At 40.6% G+C, this 24,204-nt stretch overlaps 4 protein-coding genes across 11 annotated transcripts in view; 2 read left to right on the top strand and 2 right to left on the bottom strand.

Annotated features, from left to right (window-relative positions):
- Positions 1-415: 415 nt before the first annotated feature.
- Positions 416-24,204, top strand: part of Plc21C (Phospholipase C at 21C) — a 51,075-nt gene continuing 27,286 nt past the window's right edge. For 5 of the 8 annotated variants that reach the window (XM_070277692.1, XM_070277691.1, XM_017231390.3 and 2 more), the window contains exons 1-2: positions 425-857; positions 16,041-16,543. In XM_070277692.1, coding sequence (XP_070133793.1) covers positions 16,451-16,543 — 93 coding nt within the window. In that variant the 5' untranslated portion in view covers positions 425-857; positions 16,041-16,450. Of the gene's footprint in view, positions 858-6,369; positions 6,833-16,040; positions 16,544-24,204 lie in introns of those variants that run through there. The other 3 variants (XM_070277688.1, XM_070277690.1, XM_070277689.1) reach the window with 3 other exon arrangements.
- LOC108118628 (lectizyme) lies at positions 16,910-17,819 on the bottom strand. Its single transcript, XM_017231398.2, has one exon. It carries the CDS (start codon positions 17,769-17,771, stop codon positions 16,968-16,970), a length of 804 nt encoding a protein of 267 aa, XP_017086887.2. The 5' UTR covers positions 17,772-17,819; the 3' UTR covers positions 16,910-16,967.
- On the bottom strand, positions 19,252-20,219 carry LOC108118627 (lectizyme). Its single transcript, XM_017231397.2, has one exon. It carries the CDS (start codon positions 20,179-20,181, stop codon positions 19,348-19,350), a length of 834 nt encoding a protein of 277 aa, XP_017086886.1. The 5' UTR covers positions 20,182-20,219; the 3' UTR covers positions 19,252-19,347.
- On the top strand, positions 21,304-22,282 carry LOC108118625 (trypsin). The gene has a single exon (XM_017231396.3). The coding sequence runs from the start codon at positions 21,339-21,341 to the stop codon at positions 22,197-22,199; it is 861 nt and encodes a 286-aa protein (XP_017086885.2). The 5' UTR covers positions 21,304-21,338; the 3' UTR covers positions 22,200-22,282.

The following is a 24,204-nucleotide window of genomic DNA, read 5'->3' as shown; positions in this document are numbered from 1 at the left end:
ATACTGTGGTACGAAATGGTCTCACAGTAATCGAAAGCTTTTAATTGAAAAAATTTATTATTTTTCTTCTTAATTAACCAATGATTAAAACTAAATAAGTAATAAAAGAATAAAAATACATACTTATTCAATAATCTTTAAGTTTATTTTAAACTTTTTAAATAAAATGTTTCACATGTGAAAACAGGATATATTAAGTTCGACACCATTTTTGGGAGAGAGTCGTTCGTTTTGTTTGGGGCTCGGCTGAAGCTCCCCATGTAGAATGTATGTAAAGATACATCGGGTGGAGCCGAAGTATCGGCACTCTCAGACGGTTAGTTGTGTTTTGGTTTTGTGTTTTTTGTTTGTGTTAAATTTCGGGCAGCGCGGACGTGTTTTTTGGCTCCGTCTCCGTTAAATTGTGGATTTCAACACATTTCGCGTGCGCCTAAAATATAAAATAAATATAATATTATTTTATCAACTTTTAACTAAAAAGTGCACAAGGGCTTATACCTGTAAATCGCGAAAAAAAGTGCCGCGTGTTATGTGAGTGGGGAAAAGGTAAAATTCAAGAAAAAAATACCAGAGGCTGAGAAAGAGCGTGTGATGCTGCAGAAACAAGAACCCGAATTCGCACAAAATCTCGCCGGACATTAAATCAATTGCAAAAAAAAAAACAAAAAAAAAAGAGCAGCAACAACAAATGTTTGAGTGTAGCGTTTTTTTTTCTACATTATTACTTCATAGGGGAGCTCTCGTGCTCTTCGGATTTTGGCTCTCTTGGGGGAGGATTGTCAGCAAAGCTCCGCTTTTGCCGCCTTGGCCCTGTCCCCCACTATCCCTGCTATCTCACCCACAGCTCTCTCGCAGAGGTAATTAAATGTGTTTTATTTTATTAACCTGACAAATAGGTAAATCGCAACGTGCGTGTGTGCGTGTGTGTGCCGCAGCCGAGCGCCAATGAATCAAAAATTTTAGAACGCAAACAAATTATTGAATAACATGGGAAAGCAAGGAGAGCCAGGTGCTCACTCGTTCTCGCTCTCAATCTCGCTCTCTCGTTTGCGCTTGTTATTTTTATCAGTGGATCAGCTCAGCTGACTGGGGGCTCTCTTGCTCTGTCCTGCTCCGCCGAGCTTTGAGATGCCGTAATCTCAGAAATTGACTCCCCGAGGGGGCCGAACGGGTGGGTGGTTGTCTTGCTCAAGTGGGTGGCTGGGGGGGAGGCTCAATCGATCGGTGGCAGTGATCTCACTGCTTGGGTTACAAACTTAGCTAATCAGCTCCACTAAGTCGCACTCTTATCTGGCCGAGATCAGGGGTTGAGAGGGGGCAGCCGAAGGTCTCAGAGGGATAGGGTATTAAGTCCCCGGACAGCAGCTATTTCTAAAAACTCTTTTCTTTTATTTAGAAATATGGCTTTTGACGTCAATTTTTGGGAAATTCTGTAATTTTTATTGATTTTGATAAAGAAATTAAGGCCAAAATATTTTAGTTCTTACGTAAATTCTGGTTAAAGTTAAATAAAATCAAGAAAGGAAAGCTAACTAAGCCGACTAAGCCGAAGTTAATATAGTCTTGCAGGTGTAAAAACAATTTATTGAAATACAATATTTAAAAAAAGTCAAAAGCTTCTATCTTTTAAAATACAAAATTTGGTATTTTTACCTAACACTATTTCCGATCGTGTCAGCTAAAGGATATAGTTGGTCGATCCTTAAGAGTTACATATATAGTTAATGAGGTGTTTAATGATTGGGACCTATTTTTACAAGCTCTGTTCTTAACGTTTTTTAAAGTCCTACCTGAAATTTTATGTATGTAGTGGGACTATAGTAGGTCTTTGGCTTGTATCTCGTAAAGTACTACCCCTTTTTGAATAAAACTTTTAGACCATATATTTTAGAGTTTTTCCGTCTTTAGTTAAAGAGTCTATTTTAAAACATAGAATAATAAAATGTATTAGTATTTCAAATAATATTTGAAATATATCCAAAAATAATTCCAATTGAGCCTCACCCACGTTAGTCAATAAATATTAATTGTTTAGAAGCTATATTCATTATTTTTAGATCGTCTAACTAACAAACTATGGAAAGCAAATTAAAAAAAAAATTATGCCACTTGAGCCTAATCAATATTTATTGTCCGAAGCCCAAACTTGCCACCAACTTGAACTGAAGTTAACACACGCACTTGCTCTCTGGGGCCCTGCCCTGTCTCGGCCATATGCTTGGCATTCTCTCCCATAATTCTGTCATTATTTGGCTGCCTTTTCCACTTCAATTGCCCTACTCCCCGACACCACCTCCTCCTCCCAGCCACTTGCCACCCTCTATATATAAGAACAACCAAAACAACACGTTGTAAATTATTTTTGTGGGCCGCACCCAGGCGCCATTAAAAAAAAAAGGCCAACGAAGTATTTTTTGGTGGGGTGACAGGGAGAGGGGGGGTGGGGCACCGGCAAGGTGTAGCGAGTGTGCGGTGAATAGAAGTGAATAAAAGTGGCAGCATATATCGTACATAACTTTAATTACAATAACCGCGCGTCATATCGAGGGAGACACAGGCCCCCCCAGCACCCGATATCTGTTTGCCACGCGCAGCTTGCCACCACTCCCCCTCTTAGCCGGCAAACGAATCAATCCCTTTGGCCTCAACCTTTCACCTGCCCACTCAGAGACCAGTGCTCTATAAATAAATCTCATTAATAAATTAAACGCTTTAGCTGAAGGAATTTCCTTCTCCAGGCATCCCACCCATCAGACCCCCTGTTTTTGGAATAATTTTTATCGAGAGACGCTCGTGCGAACAGACAGCTAGAGACCCGAGAATACTATACCATAGACCGTAGCCGATCCGTTGATATAGCACAACGTCATCATAGCTTTATAAATAAATCAGATGCGAAATGTATTCTGAAGAGTTCTTATTCGAATTATTGCATTTGGCAACCAGAGGTTTTTAAGAAATATATCTAAGAAATTTAATAATAGTGTGGGTTCTCCTTTTAAAAAGTTAGTTTCTTTTATTTCAGTCTAAATTTTATTATTAAATAGCTTCACAAAAAACAAAAAAAAAACACAAATAGAAAGAAAAAGCCACCCAACCACAGCAAAAGGCTGATAAATAGCCACGATTATTAGGGAATTATCATGGAAATGTTTGTCTTGTGAGGGGCTTATGTATGTAAATGTCTTAAACAAGTGGAACATGAATACCAAAACTGTAATATTGTGGAAACTCTTTTGATATCCTGACCCAAAATGGAAAACTTTTACTCTATTGGTTATGATATAGTTAGTGTTTTATGTGGTTTAGCTGCTGGTATTTTGGTTTTTTTGGTAAAATCTTCCATTTAGTTGACCTTTTTGTAAACAAACTAGAAAAACACCTGTAGAAAAGATACTTCAAAGGAAAAACCACTGAAAGCTGAAAGCAGAATGATTCCCAAAAAGTCATAAAATTGTTATTGACTTTATAAACTTGGCTATTGATAAATATGTCTTGAGTACTGTACCGAGATTCAAGAGTGCTTATCTTACATTTTATAAAGTATTTTAAGGCTCACCTAAGGCTTTAATTAATGAAATGCATTTACTTATCCTTTGAGCTTAAAACATCTCAACGCTTAAAGAAAAAGTTGTATCCCCCAGATACTCATATTCTGGCAAAAGTTTTCATTTATTACTTGGAATTCAGAAGCAAAGAATACTCATGTTTATTATGGTTTGGCTTTCCGGAAAGTTTCATTTAGTTACATTCGTCTGCGAACTCATGACCTTTGTAAACAAAGAGCCAGATAAGACACCTTAAAATCCCCACTTCAAAGGCGCGCCACCACCACCCACTACTCGCCACCCACAAAAAGCAACAAGAACCCACCCACCCACGCACAGTGGGTTACAGGCTCCTCCCTCCCGAATTCCCACCGGATGTTAATGTTTTATTTGGATTCGAAAATTTTGTTCTCGCTGTTTTTAATGCACGCTGATTTGTTTGGAAAAAAATAAACAATTTGGAAATTTATTTAGTCGGGGATCTGGGGATCCAGGGATCGCTTCTGCCTCCAAATGGAATGGAAAGGAATGCGATGATCCCATGTGAGGCTGGCTGGCTGGCTGCTCTTCCCACATTTTATGGCCAATAAATATGCAATGAATATGGCTAGTTGCCATAAGTTGGATGAGTTTATGGCCGCTTATCGATCTTTTTTTTTTTTCTTGGGTATAGTAGTCCCCTCTCTCTGGGTATCCCCTTTTTTTCTAAGAGGATTCTTCAATTTATTTCAATGTTTGATGACCCCGTTTGCCACGTGACTCAGGGAGACGGTACGGAGGAGCACCCTCCTCCCTTTTGTGGACCGAACATTTGCATATCTTTTGTAGTCCATCCGAGTGACCTTGAGGACGCTGAGCCGCAATCAATCAAGCGTACAAAAGGAGTGGGGCGGGACGGGGTGATATAGCAGATAGAGCATCTTGCAACTTTCGCCTTTGTGGAGACAACAAACGAACTGTATCTCACGGATACACGGCTATACAGAAACATTTGTCTCACCTTGTCAATCACTTTCGTTGGGAAAGTGAAAACGGGAGAAGGGTCTGGTGGTGGAATGTGGAACACCACCGAAATATGTGGGTCAGATTCCGCATTTTTTCCGCATATTGGATGTCATAATTTCCTATATAGCCCCATGGCCCTGACATATATATTTTTCTGACCGATCTCCGATTTCGGATTTTCAATTTTCAAATTAAATTTTTGTATTTTTGTACCTCTTAAAAAAAAATCTAAATAGTATATAAGTTTATTTTAAAAGTTGCCAAAAACGATAAAATGTATAAGAACTTGGTTAGTAGTTTGTGAAATATATTAAACGACATTTATTAGTTTACTGTTAAATTTAAAACTGTCAAATTTTATTAAGCAATTATGTAAATGTTAAAAAAAATGACTAAACCCCACATTTAAGGCAAATATCACGTTATAATAGATATGATGGGATTGGGTATTGGGCCAACACTAGGGTATTGGTATGGCCAGAACCCGGTATCTAGGCGTCCCTTCCTGTTTTCGATTGTTGCTTTTGTTCCTCTATATAATTTTTTTTTTTTTTATTTTTTTTTTGTGGCACATGCGCGCGTTTGAATCCGGAGTCCGGACAATTTGACGCTGTACTCACGTACGGCGTATGGCTGGCAGGGCATTAAAAATAAATAAAAATATATAAAAATTCTTGGCTGCATTGGAAGCCGAAATTCAAATTCAAATCAAGGCAAAAATATAGACACAAGTACATACATTAAAAAACATCACCCAAATTGGCAATTTTAATTTGATTTTCTGACCGTTTTAGATGCTGATTAGGCGAAAGTACCCAATTTCTAAAGCTTCTTCTTCTGCCAGAAACTATTCAGCAACTATTATCAATGGGGGCTGGCCGAGAGGGCTACCTATGGCTAGGGGGGGAGCTGCTGGGGTTGAACTCTACTTTGTGTTTTTGTTGGGCTCGGTTGGCTTGTTTATTTGAAAATTATTCCCCCGCTAACCTCCTGGGCGAGGGGGTGCCGCTTTCCTCTTATCAAAACATGAACATTTCGCTTCGAATGCTTTTTCCTCAAAACAAAAACAATACTTGTCCAGTCCAGAGAGAAAGCTTTTCTCCCAAAGAGAGAGCCAGCGAGAGGAAGAGAGTGAGAGAGAGTCCGGACGGAGGATGAGCTCTGGCACGGAAGTGTGTAACATGGCAAAAGCTCTTGTATAACATTTTCCGTATAGCGTTCCGGGGGAGGGATACGTTTTGCACGCCCATGGGCGGCATTAAAATCAGGGGAAGGGTTAAGGCTTATAAAAGGGGGATTATAAAGGAGGGATTTTAATAGGGATCTGGTGAGGTCAATAATTTCATTGATAATTAATATTAAATGAATAATTTATTTATTCATATAGATTAATACATGAATGAATGATGAAAAATTAGTCATGAATAAAATATATTTTACTCATTCTTTATATTTTATTTAAAAAAAATATATATATCATAGAACTCATCCATACGCCCCTGTCTTTGGTATAACAGTTTTTGGAGCACATTTTTCGTTTATTTACAATTTGACATTTTGCAAGCATACACCGAGGCAAAAAAAAAAAATATAATATCCAGTAGAACAGTAGCTCACCTTCACACTCACGCAAGAAAATACGAATAAAACTGCTCCACCGAGAGAGGGAGAGGCCGAGCGAAGCTCCCACAAAGGTCGCCAATTCTCGTAGTTCTCCCGTTCTCTCGGCACTTGGTTTTTTGTTATTTTCAGTTTTTTTTTTTTGCATTTTGAGGCAGCATTGAGATTTTCACTTAGATTTTCCCCAAACAGACATTCGTCGTCCGCCGAAGCGTTCGGTCGTGTCAGTTCCCCACAATTCGGAGGAGCTCTACTCTCCATACCAGAGAAACCCAGTAGAATCAGTGCCACAGACTCCGTATCCGTATCTGTAACACACTCCGCCGTGAGTGCGTAACCGCGTTTGTGTGCGTGTATCTGTGTGTGGAGCTACTCGATGTGACTAAGCTAACTATTCCAAAAAAACAAACAAATTCAAATCTGAAAAATAAAAAATACAAATGAGATACAACAAGAAAGGCAAAACAAGATACAATATCTTTTAGGCCCCGTGTGAAGTGCTTTATCCGGTTGGAGTAGAATACATTTATACAGTCTTCCTTTCGCCGCCGGCTGCAAAATCTGTAATTGAAATTTAGCCGCTTACGAAATTCAAATCACTTGGCAGATGAGCATCTGCAAAAATTTTTTCATCTGAAAGTCAAAAAGTTGGAACACAGGTAACCCAAACACACCCAAAGAATAGAACCTTTTCTTTTCGAAAATCTATCAGGAAGTGTGGTGGTGGGGGAAGGCAATTTTATTCTCAATTTCAGCACCACACACAAAATTAAATCAAAATACAATTCCATTCAATTTATTTGTACAACGTGGTGGCTGGCTGCTAATTGAAAATTGTGCCGAAAAATACTTTTGCCACTGGCCCCCCCATTTCTGGGCCATTGTTTGTCTTGTTTTTGGCCAAAAACTCATCGATTTCTATTTGAGTTTCCTCCCCGAAACCTAAAAACATTCTCATACCTTTTCAAGTTCAAATATTTTCGATTTTGATTTGAAAAAATTGAAAGATTTCTGTCGATAGTTTCGGTGGGGCATTCGCACTTGAAATCTCAGCGAGCGCGTGGCGTGCCGCGTATCTGGAAATCTTTGAGGTACTGTAGCTGCCAAGGGAAATCGTAGAATTGTCGCGATAACGCTTCACTGGGTCGCGGGTGAATCATTCCGGTGCGACCTTGTAATGGGAGAACTCTACGGATGCTTATCATCCACGAAATACCCTGATCCTGAGAATCACATTTCGGATAGGTCGTGCGACCAGTTTCGTGGGAAATCAAGCGTAAGCTCACAATATTCCCATGGTATTATTTGAGAATTTTTATACTCAATGGGCTTCTGGGTAATTAAAGTTGAAAAAAAAGAATTTTATGATTTTGAAGTTCAGAAAAACACTTTATCGGGTCCCAGCTTCAAGTGAGTTTCGATCCTTAGGGAGTTTGTTGAAAATTTTCTGGAGTTTCCCCGAAAACTTGAAAAAATCCCAATTTTGATGACGACTATTGGCTCTATTTCTATAATTCGATTACAAGTTAAATTTTTTATCTCATAATTAGGTTGTTTCTTCAAAATTTCTTTGATTTCCACCGAAAGTTTCAGAAAAAATCCCAAATCTTATGACGATATTGGCTCTATTGCGTTAATAGTTCTTTTCGATTTCAAGCTTGGTTCTTTATCCATCTTATGATATCGTTATTAAGTGCTTTCCGAAAAATTTCCTGAAGTTTTCTCCGAAAATTTAAGAAATAACAATTGTCTCTATTATCAGTTCAATACTTTATCCCACTTATGAAATCATAATTAATTTTAAGAAACGAGCATTAAGTTGAGCTCCACTTCACTTGGCAGAACTTTAATCAGGTTATAACCAATCTGAGCCAATTTCTCTTTCGATATTAAAAGGAAAAAAAAAATATTAAAAGCTAATGAACAGCATCAGCTATCAGCACATCACATCAGCTCGTATCGCCAATTAGCGGAGCGCTGTAAGCCATTTCTCTTGGCCTTCTCTTTGCTGTTGCCATTGCATCCTCCCATTTCAGCTTCGAGTCCAGCACTCGAGGCATTTATCAAGTTGTGGCATCAGCTGCACCACTGATATGCAATTATCCCACTTGACTGCTGCATACCCCCGGTCTAGCCCTCAAAGGTCGTTCGCTGGTTTCAATCATTCAAACACAATTAAGACGTTAAAGGACACGGGCCGTAGAGGACAATTAGCGTGTGCATGCGTGGGTGTGTGCTCCCGTTTGGCTCATTATGCTGACATGGCCATCCTGCTCCACTGTTTTCCATTTATTCTCCTTCCCCACTCTCTCTCTATATATTTCTCCCTTTTTTTTGCTGTCGCCAATTCACCCGTTTTACCACTTGAGGCTGCTCATTAATTATTTAGCAGCAGCCGTTGCCGCCAACGCTCAACTGCTGCAGAACTGAATAAAAGTCGCGTATACGCAGTGTAGGCAACGCGCTGAAAATTAAACAACTATCGCGACCAGAGTACACTGACGGAAAATGTATGCTAATGTATGTTGCTGCTTGGGAGTCTGGATCTGGATCTGGCTTGCCAGAATCCATCAGAATGAATTCGCTTATCTGGCTTTTGCATGGAAATTCATTAGCATATTACTCATACGCAACGTTGGTCAAGAGCTGTGGGTTCAGGCAGCTATTTTTCTGCAAAAGCAACTGCCAGAAATGGTAGGAGACTAGTTCTTCATTAACTATTTAGTTAAAAGAGAATTGAAAATTAATAAAACATTAATTAAAATAAAGAAATAAAAAATATTACGTATACGCCATGTGGGTTAGGTAATAATGTGGTGTGTTTTGTTTGTTTGCTGATTATTTTGATAAAATTCATTAAAATTAAATGAGAATTCTGTTTATTAAACCAGCATATAGCATTTTTTACCAAAATATCATTTTTGTTCAAGCGAATATTACTCATACGCAGTGTAGACCAAATTTAATTTTCAATTAAATGATTCATTTCTAATAAGATTATAATAAAAATAAATTAAAATGATTTAAAAAATTTATTAATTATGCATAAAGCTATAGAGTATCGTTTAAAGCTTGCTCTGCTTAAATAGCTCTTAAGCCTTTAAGTTTCTCTCATTTTCCTATCAATTATCATAGTCCCCTTGATCCCTAATTAACATAATTTGCTCCTATTTTCTGTCAGTGGTATTCCTGTTTGGTTGCTTTGGTTAGACACCAACGCACAACGATCTATCATTATAATGAAGCGTCAAATCTAATACGTCCGACTATCCGACTAGCCATGTCACCAAAATGCGAGCGGGCGGGGTGCCAGTGGTTTGAACTCCCCTTAGCTCCCATGGCTGCTGATGTGGGTGATACTGTTACTGTTGTTGTTTCTATTGCTGTTGCCGCTTTCTGATAACGTTGACAAACTAGATAAAAGCGCGATAAAAATGCAAAAAGAGAAGCGTCTAGGGGACAGAAACAGAAATGTTATAAATAAAACCAAAGACGGTGAGCCAACTCTGTTCTAACTGCCAGCTACTCTTCTGAAAGAAATTATGTATGAATATTATATGAGATATCGGCTGAAGGAAGCTATAAGCCCAGATAAGGCCAACGGGAGGCTGTTGAAAAGTAAAATATTCTATGAATATGAATGAGATGCCTGCAGAGTGTTTGTGGATGTTATTCTGTTGTTTTTCTTCATTTTAATGAGCCATAAACTTAATAAAATTGCCATTTACAGGGTTTATGCAAGCAAAAAAATGATGATATGTGGATTTAAAAGGTCTAGAGTTTGTGATTTCGAGACCCAAAATATTTGTAACAAGATTCTTAAGAACTTTAAGTGATAATCTATACCATGGCTGCGTGTTTTTACCTTAAATTCCCCTTTATAATTTAAATATAGGTAATAAAATTCCTCACGTTTATTACGTAATGTAATACCCCTCGTATAAACATAATCCACGTGAATTTGTTACTCTTAATGTGCGTTTTTTTCGTGTTTGCATATATCTTGGTGTGTTTGCGGTGACACTGGAGCGCGGTTTTAATTAATAATTATCATTTTCTGTCACAATTTCATTTTGTTTGCGGTAGCTTTGGGTTGAGCCTCCGCCCCCAAAAGCCCTCTGGTTTGCCGTCACTCGATTATGCACGACCACAGTTAGTCGTGGAAAGCTGTCAAAATTTTGACAGATCAACCTTGCCACAATCAATAGAGTAGGGAGTGGTGGGGTATGGGGTACTATTTGCTGCACAATCGAAGTGCTGAACAAACAAATTAACAGGCGAGTGCACATAACTCACGCAATTAATGCCCTGCACTTGTTTATTTGTTTATTTTTTGGTTATCCGACGTGCAGTTAGTCTGGTAATTGGCTGTAATCAGTGGCAGACTATTTATGGCCCATTCCCATTCAGAAACCAGGAATTGAAATGGTGGATGAGATATCTGGTAATGTAATGGATCGGAAAAGTTGACAGCTCCATTATGATAGGGGTAGTTGCGTTTTAATTATGCCATTGACACGATTAATTAATATTATGCCATTTAAACGTATAACTAATGCTGTTTAAAGCAGAATCCATTTGGGAGCCTTCTGAAGTATGCTACAGTTCCATGAACCTCTCTAGGACTGTCGGAAAAGCCTACACCACAGGTTCATTTTACCCTTCAGCGGAGGCCAATCAAACATTGAACTCATCGTCGTGTTATAAATAGAAAATTTAGACAAACAACTGACACAAGCCCGGGGATAGGGGTGTGAGCTTGGAAGTATCAGGCCTAGGGGCTAGAGGTCCATGGAAGGCTCCTGGGTAGGAGCATTGCCTTGCGTGCCATTGAAAACAATTGTTTTGTCAATATTTTCACAATTTGCCTATCGGCGGGCATTATCAAATCGATGAGGGCGAACCAAAAGTAGGGAGCAGGTATGGGTCACCAAACTCAAATTCAAAAAGTAAAAAAAAATTAAGCCCCATGACGAAATTTTCGAATTATAAATTGCTCTTGCTCGATTCAGTTTTTCTTTTTTCATTCAACAAAAAAAAAAAAAGAAGGAAAAACAAAGTGTAACAAAAGTTTTCCAATTGGAACCACACCCACACACTTGTACACAAGGCTTTTGGGAGTTTTTCCGACGATTGTTGGTGGAAATTGAGGGATCCTGAGGAGAACTCGACTTGACGTTGATGGAGGTTCCCCTTCAAACACAAGGAAACAGTGGAAGGACAAGCCGAAATAAGTTGGAACTCGAATTTACGGCCGGTGGCTGTTGTTTTGGGGTGTCATTGAACTTAATTTTGTTTTCCTTTTACTTAACCACACCATCCCCTCCCACATGCCATGCTTATGTTCTTCAACCCCTCTCGCCCTGTCCAATGTTTTATATTTTTATTTATTTGTGTACTTTATGCTACCGATATGGGCATACAGCAGAGTGCCCAAGGGCCGGCAAGTTGTTGACTTGCCACCACCGCCCACTTATCACGCCCCTCCTTTTTGGGCCTCCATCCCCTGCTATAAAATGATGAATTTTTATGAAAAACTGTAGAGAGAAAAAACATGGTGGAAAAATAAAAAGGAAAATCCGGTAGAGATTTTTTGCTTTGAATGCCAAGCAATTTAGAAGCGAAGCAAAAATCGTTCACGAGTGATTTTCATTTCTCGTTTCCCACAAAAAGCAAACAGTACAAATTAAATTTCAATATATTAAAAAGCAAGGTCAGAAAAAAATAAAAAAATAAATAAGTAGGAAGTATATGGAAGTATCAGAAGAAAAGGTAAATCATCGCCCGGTGTGACCTTTTTGGGACCGGCCTCTGTTAATATTTGATGTGATGCCTTTGGGGTTGGTCTTGGTCCTGGAAAGTGCTTTACAGATTAAAGAAAATTTTTGAATTTTCATTTAAAGTGTTTTTATATTAATTGCCACTTGAGCCATTAAGTCTAGAAAGACACTTTAGTGTCAGACTATATGTGTTTGAAGGGTGACTGGTGACTGGTGGGTGACATGGTGGCTTTTCAATTTTTAATGGCTACCAAATGCGGGCTGAAAACCATTTTTGGCATACAAGTAAATATAATTTTCGTTGCCTAAAAGCTCTAACAATCAAACACAACAGCAACAACAATGGCTTGTAAGAACAACAACAACAGCAATGACAAGCTAAAGCAATTAGTTTAATGTGATTCTCTCTCTTCTCGGCCGCCGTCTTGGCCCGAAGAGATGAAGCCTGACAAAGTTTTATGTACCACAAATGAAATTATAGTCAGTACACTGACTGACACACATACATATACAGTCTTCAGGTTACAAGAGAGCGCCACAGGCTGTCGCTGCAATTTACGCGCGCGAGGATGAAGAAAAAGAAGAAGGGGGAAAAAAATATGAAGGACTGGGCCACTGTCGCTCCTAAAAGCATGCTATACAAAAATTTCTGCCGCCTGGTTGGCAAAATTCTTATCTTTCGACTCTCACCTGCTCTTCTGTTTCACTTTTTAAGCATTTTAACTTTACTCCTCCTCTCTTTGCCACTCTGCCCCTCTCTGTATCCTGATTTTCTTTTCTCAGCAACGCTGTCATGCACATTAACCAAATAGCTGGCGCCTTGATTTGATTATCATATTGGTGTGTGTGTGTGTGCCTGTCTGTGTATGTGCGAGTGTGTGTCATGGCCAAGATTGCCGTTTGACAAGCAACTTCCGCACTTTTCACGGAAACGGAAGAATGACTGGGAGAATGGGGAGCTAGGGAATGGCAGGTCCCTAGAGAGAAAAAGGACCTTCTTGCCACCGACGCGTCGGGCATCCCAATTCATTTGTAAAAGTCGCCCCATGAACTAAATGGACACTTAGGTGCAGGTACTTAAAAGCCATTCCCCGGGGTAGAAAACAATTTACCAGGAGACACAGCAGACAGGAGACAGGACAGGACCTCTGTCGACCGCCGATTAAGTTTATACTTTTTAAATTAATTTTCAAAAAGTTGAAAGCATGCAATTTAATAATATGAGTAAGTGGTTACATTACTCTCTTTTATTTTAAGTGGAAAAACCACTCCATTAGGTTTAATTAATGGTAGTTTTGGGTGGGGTTTTATTTAAACATTTATTACTGGGAGGTTAAATATTATTCTTTATTTAAATATAAGGTCTATTTATTTATTTAAATATAAATTCTATTTATTATATATTTTATTTAAGAGGGTATTGATTAAATCTATAAAGTTTCCTAAGGTTTGCCTTTTTAAGAAATTTCTTTATAGGGCTATATTATAATTTATTATTTTTGTATTATATTAAAATTATTGATAAAACTAGTGTTATTTTAATATCATAACATTTTATAAAAATTAATAAAGAATTGAAGAATAATTCCCTTTTATTTAAAAATCCCTAAGAATAGATACATCTTAATTACCATATAAGGAAACATATACACCTCCCCACTTTAATAGTTGATCTACCCCCTCTTGAAAATCCTAAAATATTTTCCTCTTCAACACATACATATGGCTTTGAAAACTCAAAATCAAAAAATGCAATCTAAAATTTCGACATGGCTGTTGACTATCCATAAATTGCGATTTCTTGCACCAGATGAACTGAAAGTCCGCCATTAACCATCCAGTAACAAGTACGCCCTGGCTGGCAGCATATATCAAAGTTTAACCTTTGCCAAAGGAAAACATATTTTGACTCGGCGCTTTGATTTATGCCACTTCCCCTCCCTGGATCCAGTAGGGCTGGGGGCCTCCAGTGCCACATTTTTTTTAGCTGTTTGTTTGTTTCTGTTTCTGTCGCATACATGATTCATGGGCTAGCTCTATCTCGCTTTTTTAGAGGGAGCCCAAGCGATGGGGAAAAGTCACTTGAATGCTGTGTGTTGCCGCTTTGATTTCCGTTACGTATCCTCCGGTAGCCAAGGGTCCCCAAACAGACCCTTCACCCCCGGTTGGGGTACATCTGCAAATTGCCTGCAATAAATTTTTTGCCCGTTTGCCATAAAACACTTAAAACGATTTGCAAAAAAAAATAAAGAAAAAAAATAGAAGAAGCAGGAAAAGCGTACAAAGCATGGAAATGAGGAAAAATCGAACTGGTATCCATCGAATTTCCACTTACGATATCAGCCATTTTCGATATCGAATCGAAACCATACCACACACCAGGAATTCGACTCAATCGGAACACAAACAGAATGAAAATGCTTAATTACTTCCCCTTTTCGATGGCTGCTAAATTTATGATGTACAAACTCAATTTGAAAAGAAAATGGGAAAATGGCATGGAAAGCGGGAAAATAAATTCACAAAATTCAATTCTATTTGCGAAAGCAACAAATACAAAACAAATGACTTCCTTTATGCGCGAAAAACTTTCAGTAGAGCCATGTGTGAGATGAGACAAGGCACTGAAAAAAAAATAAAAATTAAAATGAAATATAAATCCTTAAAATTAAGTCTTTATTGACTTTACTATCTTGTTTAAAATGTTTTAAAATAAAGTTTTTTTATTTAGAATCTTTTTTTTAGAATTTAATTATTTTTCTCACTGCACTTGTATGTATTTCGTGGGTGGTTGGGTTGGTTGACTTGCTTTTGGATTGTTTGGATTGCTAAAAGTTTTTCTCGTAAACTACTGCCACTGGCTGGCTTCTGTTTTTAGTTTCTACTTCTGTCTCGGCTTCAGTTTCGGTCTTTCTCCCTGCGGACTTGGCCAAAAGGGGTTATGACAGGGAGTCCAAAATAGAGTCACGTGTGCTGGGTTTCCATTCTAGATATTCTTTGCATCTTCCACCGCAAATGTGCGGTTGCGGATAAGCTAACATCTTAGTAGATCCAAGTGGATTATGCCAAAATATATAGCCAAAGCCACTGGGTTCAGTTAAGTTCCGAAAGTAGACCGGATGTCTATATTTAACGAGAGAGGAGGAAGGCCGAAAGGTCCGGCAGGCTAATTGAAAACTGAATTCCCAGAAAATGTTTTTGCGCCAAATTAGCGAACCGAAAGAAAGAAAAAAGCAATGGGTTTCCTGCATAAATGAAGTGCAGCTGAATACAAAAAGGCAGAAACCGAACAAAAACTGAAGGGGCAGGGTTTGGGGCAGAGCACAATGGCCAGCGACAAGAGTCCAAAAATAACAAACAAAAGCCACCCAGCACTGAATGAGATGACTCTGGCCGTCGATGAATGGGAGTCGGTTTTTCTTCTGAATGGTGGAAGCCTGTCAGGGGATCCGTAACCCGGACCCCAGTTTCTGACCTTTCGGGGTCCGTAATCGGGTTGACACGCAAACGAAAACTGAAAACTGAAAATTGAAAACGAGACAAAGGCCAGAGACTTTCAGGGAATCGCTAATCAACCGACCGGGCCCCCTATATATGTTATCCCTTTTGTGTATTTCTAGCATAAAACTACAGTGGAGACTAGAGTTTGAAACTCTAGTGTTTGTAAATTAAATACTTTCGTCAGGAAACTATGATAAATATTTTATAGATTTTTTTTTAACTCCCGCCTTGCAAAAGTTGGGAGAAAAATTACTGTAGGAGACTAGAGTTTGAAACACTAAAGTTTTTGTAAATTCAAAGCTCATCTAAAAATTCAGAAAGGATTCAATGCTTTGGATGTAGCATTTCAACAGGACACTATGTTAAAAAGAATTAAGATCTATGGCAGTGAAAGTTTTATTCCCAAATGTGGAATCTATTGTTTAGTTTTTGATAAATAGTGGGAGAGTTTGGTAAGAGAATAAAAATGTCCACAAAAAATTAAATAGAGGTGACTTATTACCGAGTTACTGCTCTTAACTGGACCATTTTTTTGTTTGGAACCAAACACTTTTCTAACCTACAGTTTTCCTCTCGAAAATTTCAGTAACCCCCGCGTTTACGGGACAGGAATTTTAATCAAGCCACAGAATGCAGTTCACAGGGGCCGGACTCTTGGCCATAACAACGCTGTACTAATTGTGGCCCAGACCACGTCCACGTCCAGGAATCGTTCTTCGGGACAAGGACCAGGACCATGGCGTCATTTGTATGCAGCCGGAGAACAACAACACAAACAACAACAACATCACCAGCAAAAGCATCCCTAGAAGCGGAATTTTCAAGCAGCGGCTAAACGGAAACCCGAAGCCGCAGAAAATCCACAAAAAAACGTAGTGGAGGAGGAGTGGTAGGAGGAGAACTAACCAGAAAACCAGTCAGCCAGGCAACCAGAAATTGGAGAGCCACTGAAATAGTGCACCCGAAAATCAAAGAGGCAGCTAGAAAGGAGCCAGGATGATGAGTGCTGGGGGAACCTACATTTCCACAGCCAGTGTGGAGGTGCCACAAGCGTTGCAGGATGGAGAGAAGTTCATACGATGGGACGATGTGAGTAGAATGTCAATTTTTACTAAAACTAGGTTTAGGTGTTTTTAATTTTTGTAATATTTTAAATATATATCCTAGTCTTAGTAAATTAATTTCAATTTATAAATGCTCTAAAATGCATTTAAAAGTTTATTTATTTTTTTGGTTGTTATAATCAGTTCATGATTTCTTGAAAATCAGCATTAGCCTATCATTAGCTTTATAAAAATGGCTAATGTATGGCTAGCCTATGTTATCACTCGTTTAATGAACGATTTTTAATTAATCAGCCAAAGTAGCTTATTTTTTCCATAAAAATAAAGAGAATATCTTACCTATTTCTTCTCCAAGAAGACATCCTCTTAAAAGTCATATTTAATCACAAAGTTTATCGGTATATAGAATGTTCGTTTATTGAGAGTTATATTATTGAGAGTTTACAATCTTAGGCACGGAGTAGAGCCGACTTCTCGGCAATCCATTTAAGAAAACTACCCACGCATGTATAGACAGATGGATACGTGGTGCTAGAGCAGGGAGTGTAGCCCCAGGATACGATGCCCACCAGATATCCCCAGGATGTTAAAGGACCGCCACTGTCTCCGTTGCAGGCTCCTTTAGGTGTTCCCTTAATATGACTGCAAACATTGGTCTCGGCCAGCTTGCTGTTGGCGGGCAGTTCTTTGGCGCAAGTCTCGGCGTCGATAATATTGGTTTCCAGCTTCTGGAGGGCAAGTGGCAAAGCCCCCCAGGAGTCGCGTCCCCAGCCGAAGAGGGTGCCGTTCCCGGTGCCCTGGAAGGTTTTGCCGGGCAGGTCGATGGCTGCCACCGGATAGCTGCCGTCTCGGGCCCTGGCATTCAGATCGAAGGGATCCTTCAGGTGGATCAGGGCGATGTCGTAGGGACCCACACTGCCGCCGTATAGTTCGTGGACAACGTACTGGCTGTCGCTGGTCACCTGGCGCCTTTGGGCATTGGACAGGTCGGTGCGATCGGTGACTCCGCCCACAACCCAGAAGAGTTTATAAATCATGCAGTGTGCGGCGGTGAGGACCAAATCCTTTGCGATGATGGTTGCGCCGCAGTAATGCGATCCTTGCTCGGTTTGCAGGGAGACAGCAAAGGGCGCCTCGCCGACCTTCGCCACCTCGCCATCGATGATGCGACCCTCTGGGAATCCCGGCTGGGGGATCAGGCTAGCCGTGACGGTGGCCACCGCCAGGGAAAATAGAACCACGAATTGTCTCATGATGTTGCTTGTTGGAATTGCTGTTGTAGTTTGTTCTATTCCCAGTTGAAAGAGTTCCTTATATAGCTAGAAAGTCAGAACCCAATCTATATACTCAGAGATCCCCTTGCTAGCGTTATCAAGAGAGATTTACGATCCTGAAGCGGCATTATTCTTGGCCCCGATATGGCCCACCTTTTGTCCTGCCATTGTCCGACGCTATTGACTGATTAAAAACCAATCTTTTGTGGCGCCTGCATCCACTCGAAGCACTCGTATAAAAAATAGTCACCGATCAGTCTGGATCTCGTCGATTTTTGACCCACTTTGTTCGAGTTTTTTCGCACTCTTTGTTATTGAAGTAATTTATTGTATCGATTCCGGTCAATGTTGATCATAAAACACTATTAAATCCTCTATAGAAAGACAGTTAGCTGTTCGGAAACTATTCGCAATGATAAGATAGGACTAATGGCCAATGAACCAGACAATAGGGGACCATAAACTGATTCCTACCTATCCCAGTTAGTTTTAAATGGGGATATTAATTAGAATTACTTAAATTTATAAAAATAAATACATAGATAAGTATTTTTATTTAAAACCCAATAACATATGCCTATCTCTTCTTACAACAAAGATATTCAAAGGGGACTAAGACTTGTACGTATAATTCATTCAAGAAGTCCCATCTCTTTGTATTTCTAGTATTATTTATACTTTCCTGGTCTTTATTATTATTAAATTATAAAGACTCTAAACTTTAGCAACATGTTGATAAATAAATCAAAGCTTTCCAAGCTTTTTCTTTCGACTTTACCGATTTCAGTCAGTAGCTTCATTATCTTCCCGATAAGAAGCTTCCACTCGAACGCGCTTTGATTGGTCGAGTGGATGACTCTCAAAACTGGAAACCCTATCATTACTGGCACACGCCTCCAAAAGTCTGTGCTTTTCCAGAGCTTACAATAGAGTTCGTAAATCAGGAGGCAAACGTTGGACTGGACGGGCCTTAATCCCCTCCAGATTATCAATCGATTCCATGGTAATCAGACATCATAAATTCCTAAACCTTTCAAGACAAATTTGGCAAACAACGAATGAACTTTCATTCTGGCCATTATTTCACAATGATAGATTTTTGGTGAAACTTGCTTTCTCATTTTTAAGATTAGGAAATGGAATGGAAAAACATCTATCTCCGTAGTATAAATAAACCTATTGATTTCTAGGGGAAGTTTTTAGGTGATCTTTGTAAGAAATGGCTCTTCATAATGAGTTGTCTTTTTCTTCAAGGGATATCATAAAAATAAAGAGCCTTTATTTAGATTCTAGACTGTTCTTTGATTCATAATTTTTATTACATTCCATGTTCTTAACAAAGACTTCTAGATAGAAACCTTCCCATAGAAAGGAGTATTATTTCAAACCCCTCAGAACCCAAGATATCTCCTTCCTTAATCCACCTTCCTCGCAACTCCCCAATAAAATAACAAAAATATTTATAGTCGGATGCATTTATTCAACAATCGATCATAGCTATGATCCAAAGTGATGGCCACCCGCCACTAGATCACTACAGATCCACTCCTCCAGCTTAGTAGAGACGGTAGTAGGCGCTCTGGATGTCGGCAACCCAGTCAACGTAGGAAGCCACACGGGTGTAGACAGAGGGCAGCTGGGCCAGTCCGCAGGGAATGTAGCCCCAGGAGACGATACCGATCAGCTCGGAAGCAGCATCCTCGAACTCAACGACCAGGGGACCGCCAGAGTCACCGTTGCAGGCAGACTTGCTCTGCTGGTGGGAGGAGGAGCAAATGTTGGTGTCGGCCAAGGGAGCGTCCTCGGGAAGGGCAGCCTTGCAGTCCACGTAGTTGACAATGTCGGTGGTCATGGTCTGGAGGGTCTTGGCGGCGGTGAAGACGTACGACTTGGGCTGTCCCCATCCGTACAGGTGGCTCTCACCCTCATGGACCTGATCGCGGCTGGGCAGAGTGGCGGGGGAGACGTTGTCGTTGAAGACGAAGGGCTCGCTGACGTGCAGGATTGCAATGTCGTAGGGACCCACACCACCGGTGTACTTCTCGTGAACGCGGCCAAAGTCGACCTGACGGTGCTGGGTGAGTTCGTCCACCTCGGCGCGGGTGTGCAGGCCGGCGATGACGCTCATGCCCTCGGCCTTGGAGATGCAGTGGGCAGCAGTCAGGATCCAGTCGTGGGCGATGATGGTGCCGCCGCAGATGTGCGAGTGCTTCTCGTAGTTGGTGGCCAGGGACACGATGTAGGGAGCGGAGTGGGGCTCGGCCTCAGTGCCATTGATCACGAATCCGGTGGCAAAGCTTGGGACAAGCTTGACCAGCTGGTCGGTGATCCGTCCGGCTTGGGCGGCGGCCACCAGGGCAACGAGCAGGGTCACGGCGATCAGCTTCATTCTGTTTAAGTGCAGGAAGTGCTATGCTCCTCACAGTCGCCCCCAGCTTTTATACTCGACGCCCCAGTCAAGATTAGCAGATAGATTTACGATTCGTATCTGGCTTAGGAGTGATTAGTTAATTTCGTCTGTATTGATTAGGATCAGACGATAAGAGGGCCCAGCTAACCTTGGTAGTAAACGGACTTAAAGTTCCGCTGGGGAAAAGCCCTGGCACGTGGGTACCCTTAATACAGCTCCAGGTTAAACCCACTCCCTCTTCCAGGGTTTTTTCTCTTATTTTTGAGGCTTTAATAGCCAATATTGGATTAGTTTATTTCATTTTGTATTAATTAGTATTTTGGTTGAGGTCCTTGGGGATTTACGCAGGTGGGTGTGCGTAATTTGCTGAAACAGAGGTGTTGACACGACAAGGTCACAGTGCGGGTCTCAAAGGATGCTAAAAATACTGACCCCCAGTCCACACAGACCACCCAGACCCCCACGACCCGTCTAAGCCAATTAAAAGTGGATTTCATGGAGCATACCCAGCCATACCTCCTCGAAGTCCCTCTGAAATGACCACACGTTTGCGTAAACATTTTCCAAGCGACAAACTCACGACATGGGGCATGTGTGGCCTTAATGCCACTCGGAGGCAAGCGGCAACTAACTTTGCCAGCACTGTGGATGGCGATTATGTGCATGGATGTGCACGAATGTGTATGCAACGTTGCACCCTGGTCCTGGGGTAATTGCATGTTTTGTTTTATATTTGCCACCACCACCACTAGAGGTTTGGGGCCTCGGAGAGAATCAGTCCCAGGGGCCATTACCCACCATCCTGGCATTACTTTTAATTCAATTTTATGCGCATTTTTAAATCAATTAGGACAGCGTTTTGTTAAGTAAAAAATGATATTCATGTTTTTTTAGATAGTGGAGAGTGGTTTTTATTCGATTATGGTGGCTAATAGATATAGAGGTTCTATAATTTCCATAAAATCGATATAATGGAGCGACTAGCAGCGGGAACTAGTTCTGGAAGTAATTGAAAACTTTTTTGGGGACATTCTCTCTGGCTCTTGATAACAAAAAGCTTTTAAACTTTTTCTATAAAACGCCAGCTGCGTTCGGGCCAACAGTTTAGACTTTTCATAGTACTCCCCGTATCACAAATGCTATCGCCACTCTACGTTCTTCTGCCACTTTTGGCTTTGGCCGGAGCCGCCAACATTCCACACTTTCCCGCCCATCTGACAGTCAAGCACTTGGAGCATGTGCCGGTGGAAATTCAGCCCCTGATCATCGATGGATACGATGTCCAGGGAGTGGATAACGTGCCCTACCTGGTCTCTCTGTCCCTGACCAAGGCCACCTACACCCATCTGTGCGGCGCCTGCATCATCGGTAAGAAGTGGATCCTCACTGCGGCCCATTGCGTCAAGGAGTTGGAGGACTTCAACGGGGATGCTCTAGGAACTCCAGTCTACGCGGGAGTCACCAACAGATCCAACGTTACAGCAGCCCAAGTGCGCTATGTGGACTTTGTCTCGAAGCACAGATCCTTCACAGGCGAAGCTGGAAGCGACAATATTGCGCTGCTTCACGTGTCCGAGAGCTTTGTTTACACGGCTCGGGTTCAGCAAATCGCACTGCCGGATATCAACGACGATTACACCAACAAGACGACGGCTGTCTATGGCTGGGGCCTCACCGACGTGGACAACGACGAGTACTCCAAGCAGTTGAAGTACGCCTTCGCCCCGCTCTTGGACAGAAGCGCCTGCCAGGGTCTGCTGCCCTCGGACGCTCCGCTGAGCAACCAACAGGTGTGCTCCCAGGTGAAGACCTGCTACGGAGATGGAGGCAATCCCCTCATCTACTGGCCCATCGATGGACCTGCGGAACTGGTGGGTCTGGCCTCCTGGAGCTACATGCCCTGTGGCTATGCCAGCAGGCCGACGGTCTACACCTCGGTGCCATCGTACGTGGGATGGATCTACCAGGTGATCGCCGCCTATTACCAGCTGAATTAGGGAGCACCTGGAACTATCATTTTTTGCGTAATACTCTTCTAGTGCATTAAAACACAGAAACAAAAAAAACAAAACCAATCTAATCGATGAGCATTTTTATTGCCCGATAAGTGGACGGCTGATTGGCCAAAATTGAACTATTATTTACGATCTCCGATCAGCCAACTAATATATAATCGAATCAGTTATAATGCTGAGTAAGTGCAGCAGGTATGGGTATTACAAGAAGGGTTTCTATGAAGGTCGAGGCTAGAGCGTATGGTTGGGATTAAATAACTAAACTGTTAGGTAACTACAAGTATTTATAATGAAAATCTTAAGAGATGATATATTATGGATTATCAACATTATGAGACCCTTTTTCAAGTGGGTTGAGCCCAAAACTAGATTCGACTATTCAAGTACTTTTAATTAATCAGGCGCCAGCAATTAGATTTTATTGTTATTAATATTTATTGATAGGAAGCTATAGACTCTAAATACGACAAAACTATAGATGATCAAAGTTCAGATTAGAGAGTATTATATTCAAGTGGAAAGATAAGACTGTTAAGTGATTGAATCTTTAGATTTTTTGTTATACTCAGCTCTTACTTTTATTTTAGTTTCATTAAGTTTATAAAGAAAATTAATTAGAAAAGTGGTTTTGGTCTTGAGAATAAATGTATACGCTTTGTCTTCTGTCATGGCTCGAAATCGAAAGGTTTCCAGCTGGTTTAAGCCTTTATTTTCCATTTCCGTTGCTCACAGAGCACATCAATCTTAATTTCTGAGCTCTGGGTCGACCTCCCGGGTCGCGTTCATCGTCATAGCCCGACTAGCAGATGACTTTAGTTCATCTCCAGACCAGTTCCTTCCTCTAACTCCTTTTGGGAAACATCAACAGCGATGGTGGTGGCGGTGGAAGTGCTAGTGCCAGTGGCAGGCAAAGTTCTCGAGTCCTGGGAAAACTTTCTCAGGTGTCCTGAAAGGGGGGGTGGCAAAGTAACAGGTAACAGTGACTCAAGTGGTTACATATTTTATGATATAATTTGCATGTAGTTTGAGCCAACCAACAGCTGTTTAAACTCGTTTCGATAGTTGAGGAACTAGGATGGCAGCTCGGGAGTACAGCCCGGCTATGTACATATCCTGTGTAACAACAGCATTTGCATATCCTCTTACCAACCAACTTTAATGCTTTCCCTAATGCACTGGGGCACTCATACCGAAGCACCCAGGGATGTACCCAGGGACATCCTTTTTCGAAATTTCAGTGCTCTAAGCATGATTGACAGTCGAATGGAAGAATGGCGTGTGACAATTGTCACCGGCAGATGTGAGCCATGTGAGCCATAGCTGTTGCTTTATTTGTATCCTCTAAATGGGAATCTCCACACTGAAAGAAATATATAAGAAACCTCTTTTATTTGATGGCTTTTAAATGAAAATGAATATATCTGCCACTCAACCACAAAATCGTCTATAAATGAATCATACACTCGATACGTTTTTCACTTCAGACTGTAAGATTATAATCGGCAATTGTTTGATTTTAAATTTTAGCACGAGTCTGGCGGAATTCGCGGTCATTGCCAGTTTAATGATGTTGCAAAAATTTAACGAGCCATTTTAATGGAAGGCGTAATTTAAAAGCAATTTAAATGGGCTTTAGTAAGAAGTATATTCCGTTTTTGGGTTTTAAATATTAGAATCAAAGAGCTTTCTGAATTATTAAAAATTGTATTAAATTCTAGGAAAGTTTATAATAATTTTGAGAGTCTTAATTATTTCTCTCAGTGCCCTGTAACATCAGCTGGCTGGCATTTATCCTTTTTCTTCGTTTTTTTCTGATGTGGCATCCTTTTAGCGATTTCTATAATGGCAAACCAACATGCAGGGAGTCAGATCCAACTGTTACACCAATTGAATTATGCATGTAATCGCTCGTATCCTAAACGCACACAACTACAATCGAAAAAAAAACCATATACCAGTTACCAGATACAGATATAGCATATATATT

Source organism: Drosophila bipectinata, chromosome 2L (genome assembly GCF_030179905.1).
Source record: "Drosophila bipectinata strain 14024-0381.07 chromosome 2L, DbipHiC1v2, whole genome shotgun sequence".
In the NCBI taxonomy this organism is placed as follows: domain Eukaryota; kingdom Metazoa; phylum Arthropoda; class Insecta; order Diptera; family Drosophilidae; genus Drosophila; species Drosophila bipectinata.
This window is presented reverse-complemented; position numbering and strand designations above follow the sequence as displayed.

Excerpts from the sequence above, each read along its gene's own strand:
- LOC108118628 (XM_017231398.2), bottom strand. The coding sequence starts at position 17,771 with ATGAGACAATTCGTGGTTCTATTTTCCCTGGCGGTGGCCACCGTCACG.
- LOC108118627 (XM_017231397.2), bottom strand. The coding sequence starts at position 20,181 with ATGAAGCTGATCGCCGTGACCCTGCTCGTTGCCCTGGTGGCCGCCGCC.
- LOC108118625 (XM_017231396.3), top strand. The coding sequence starts at position 21,339 with ATGCTATCGCCACTCTACGTTCTTCTGCCACTTTTGGCTTTGGCCGGA.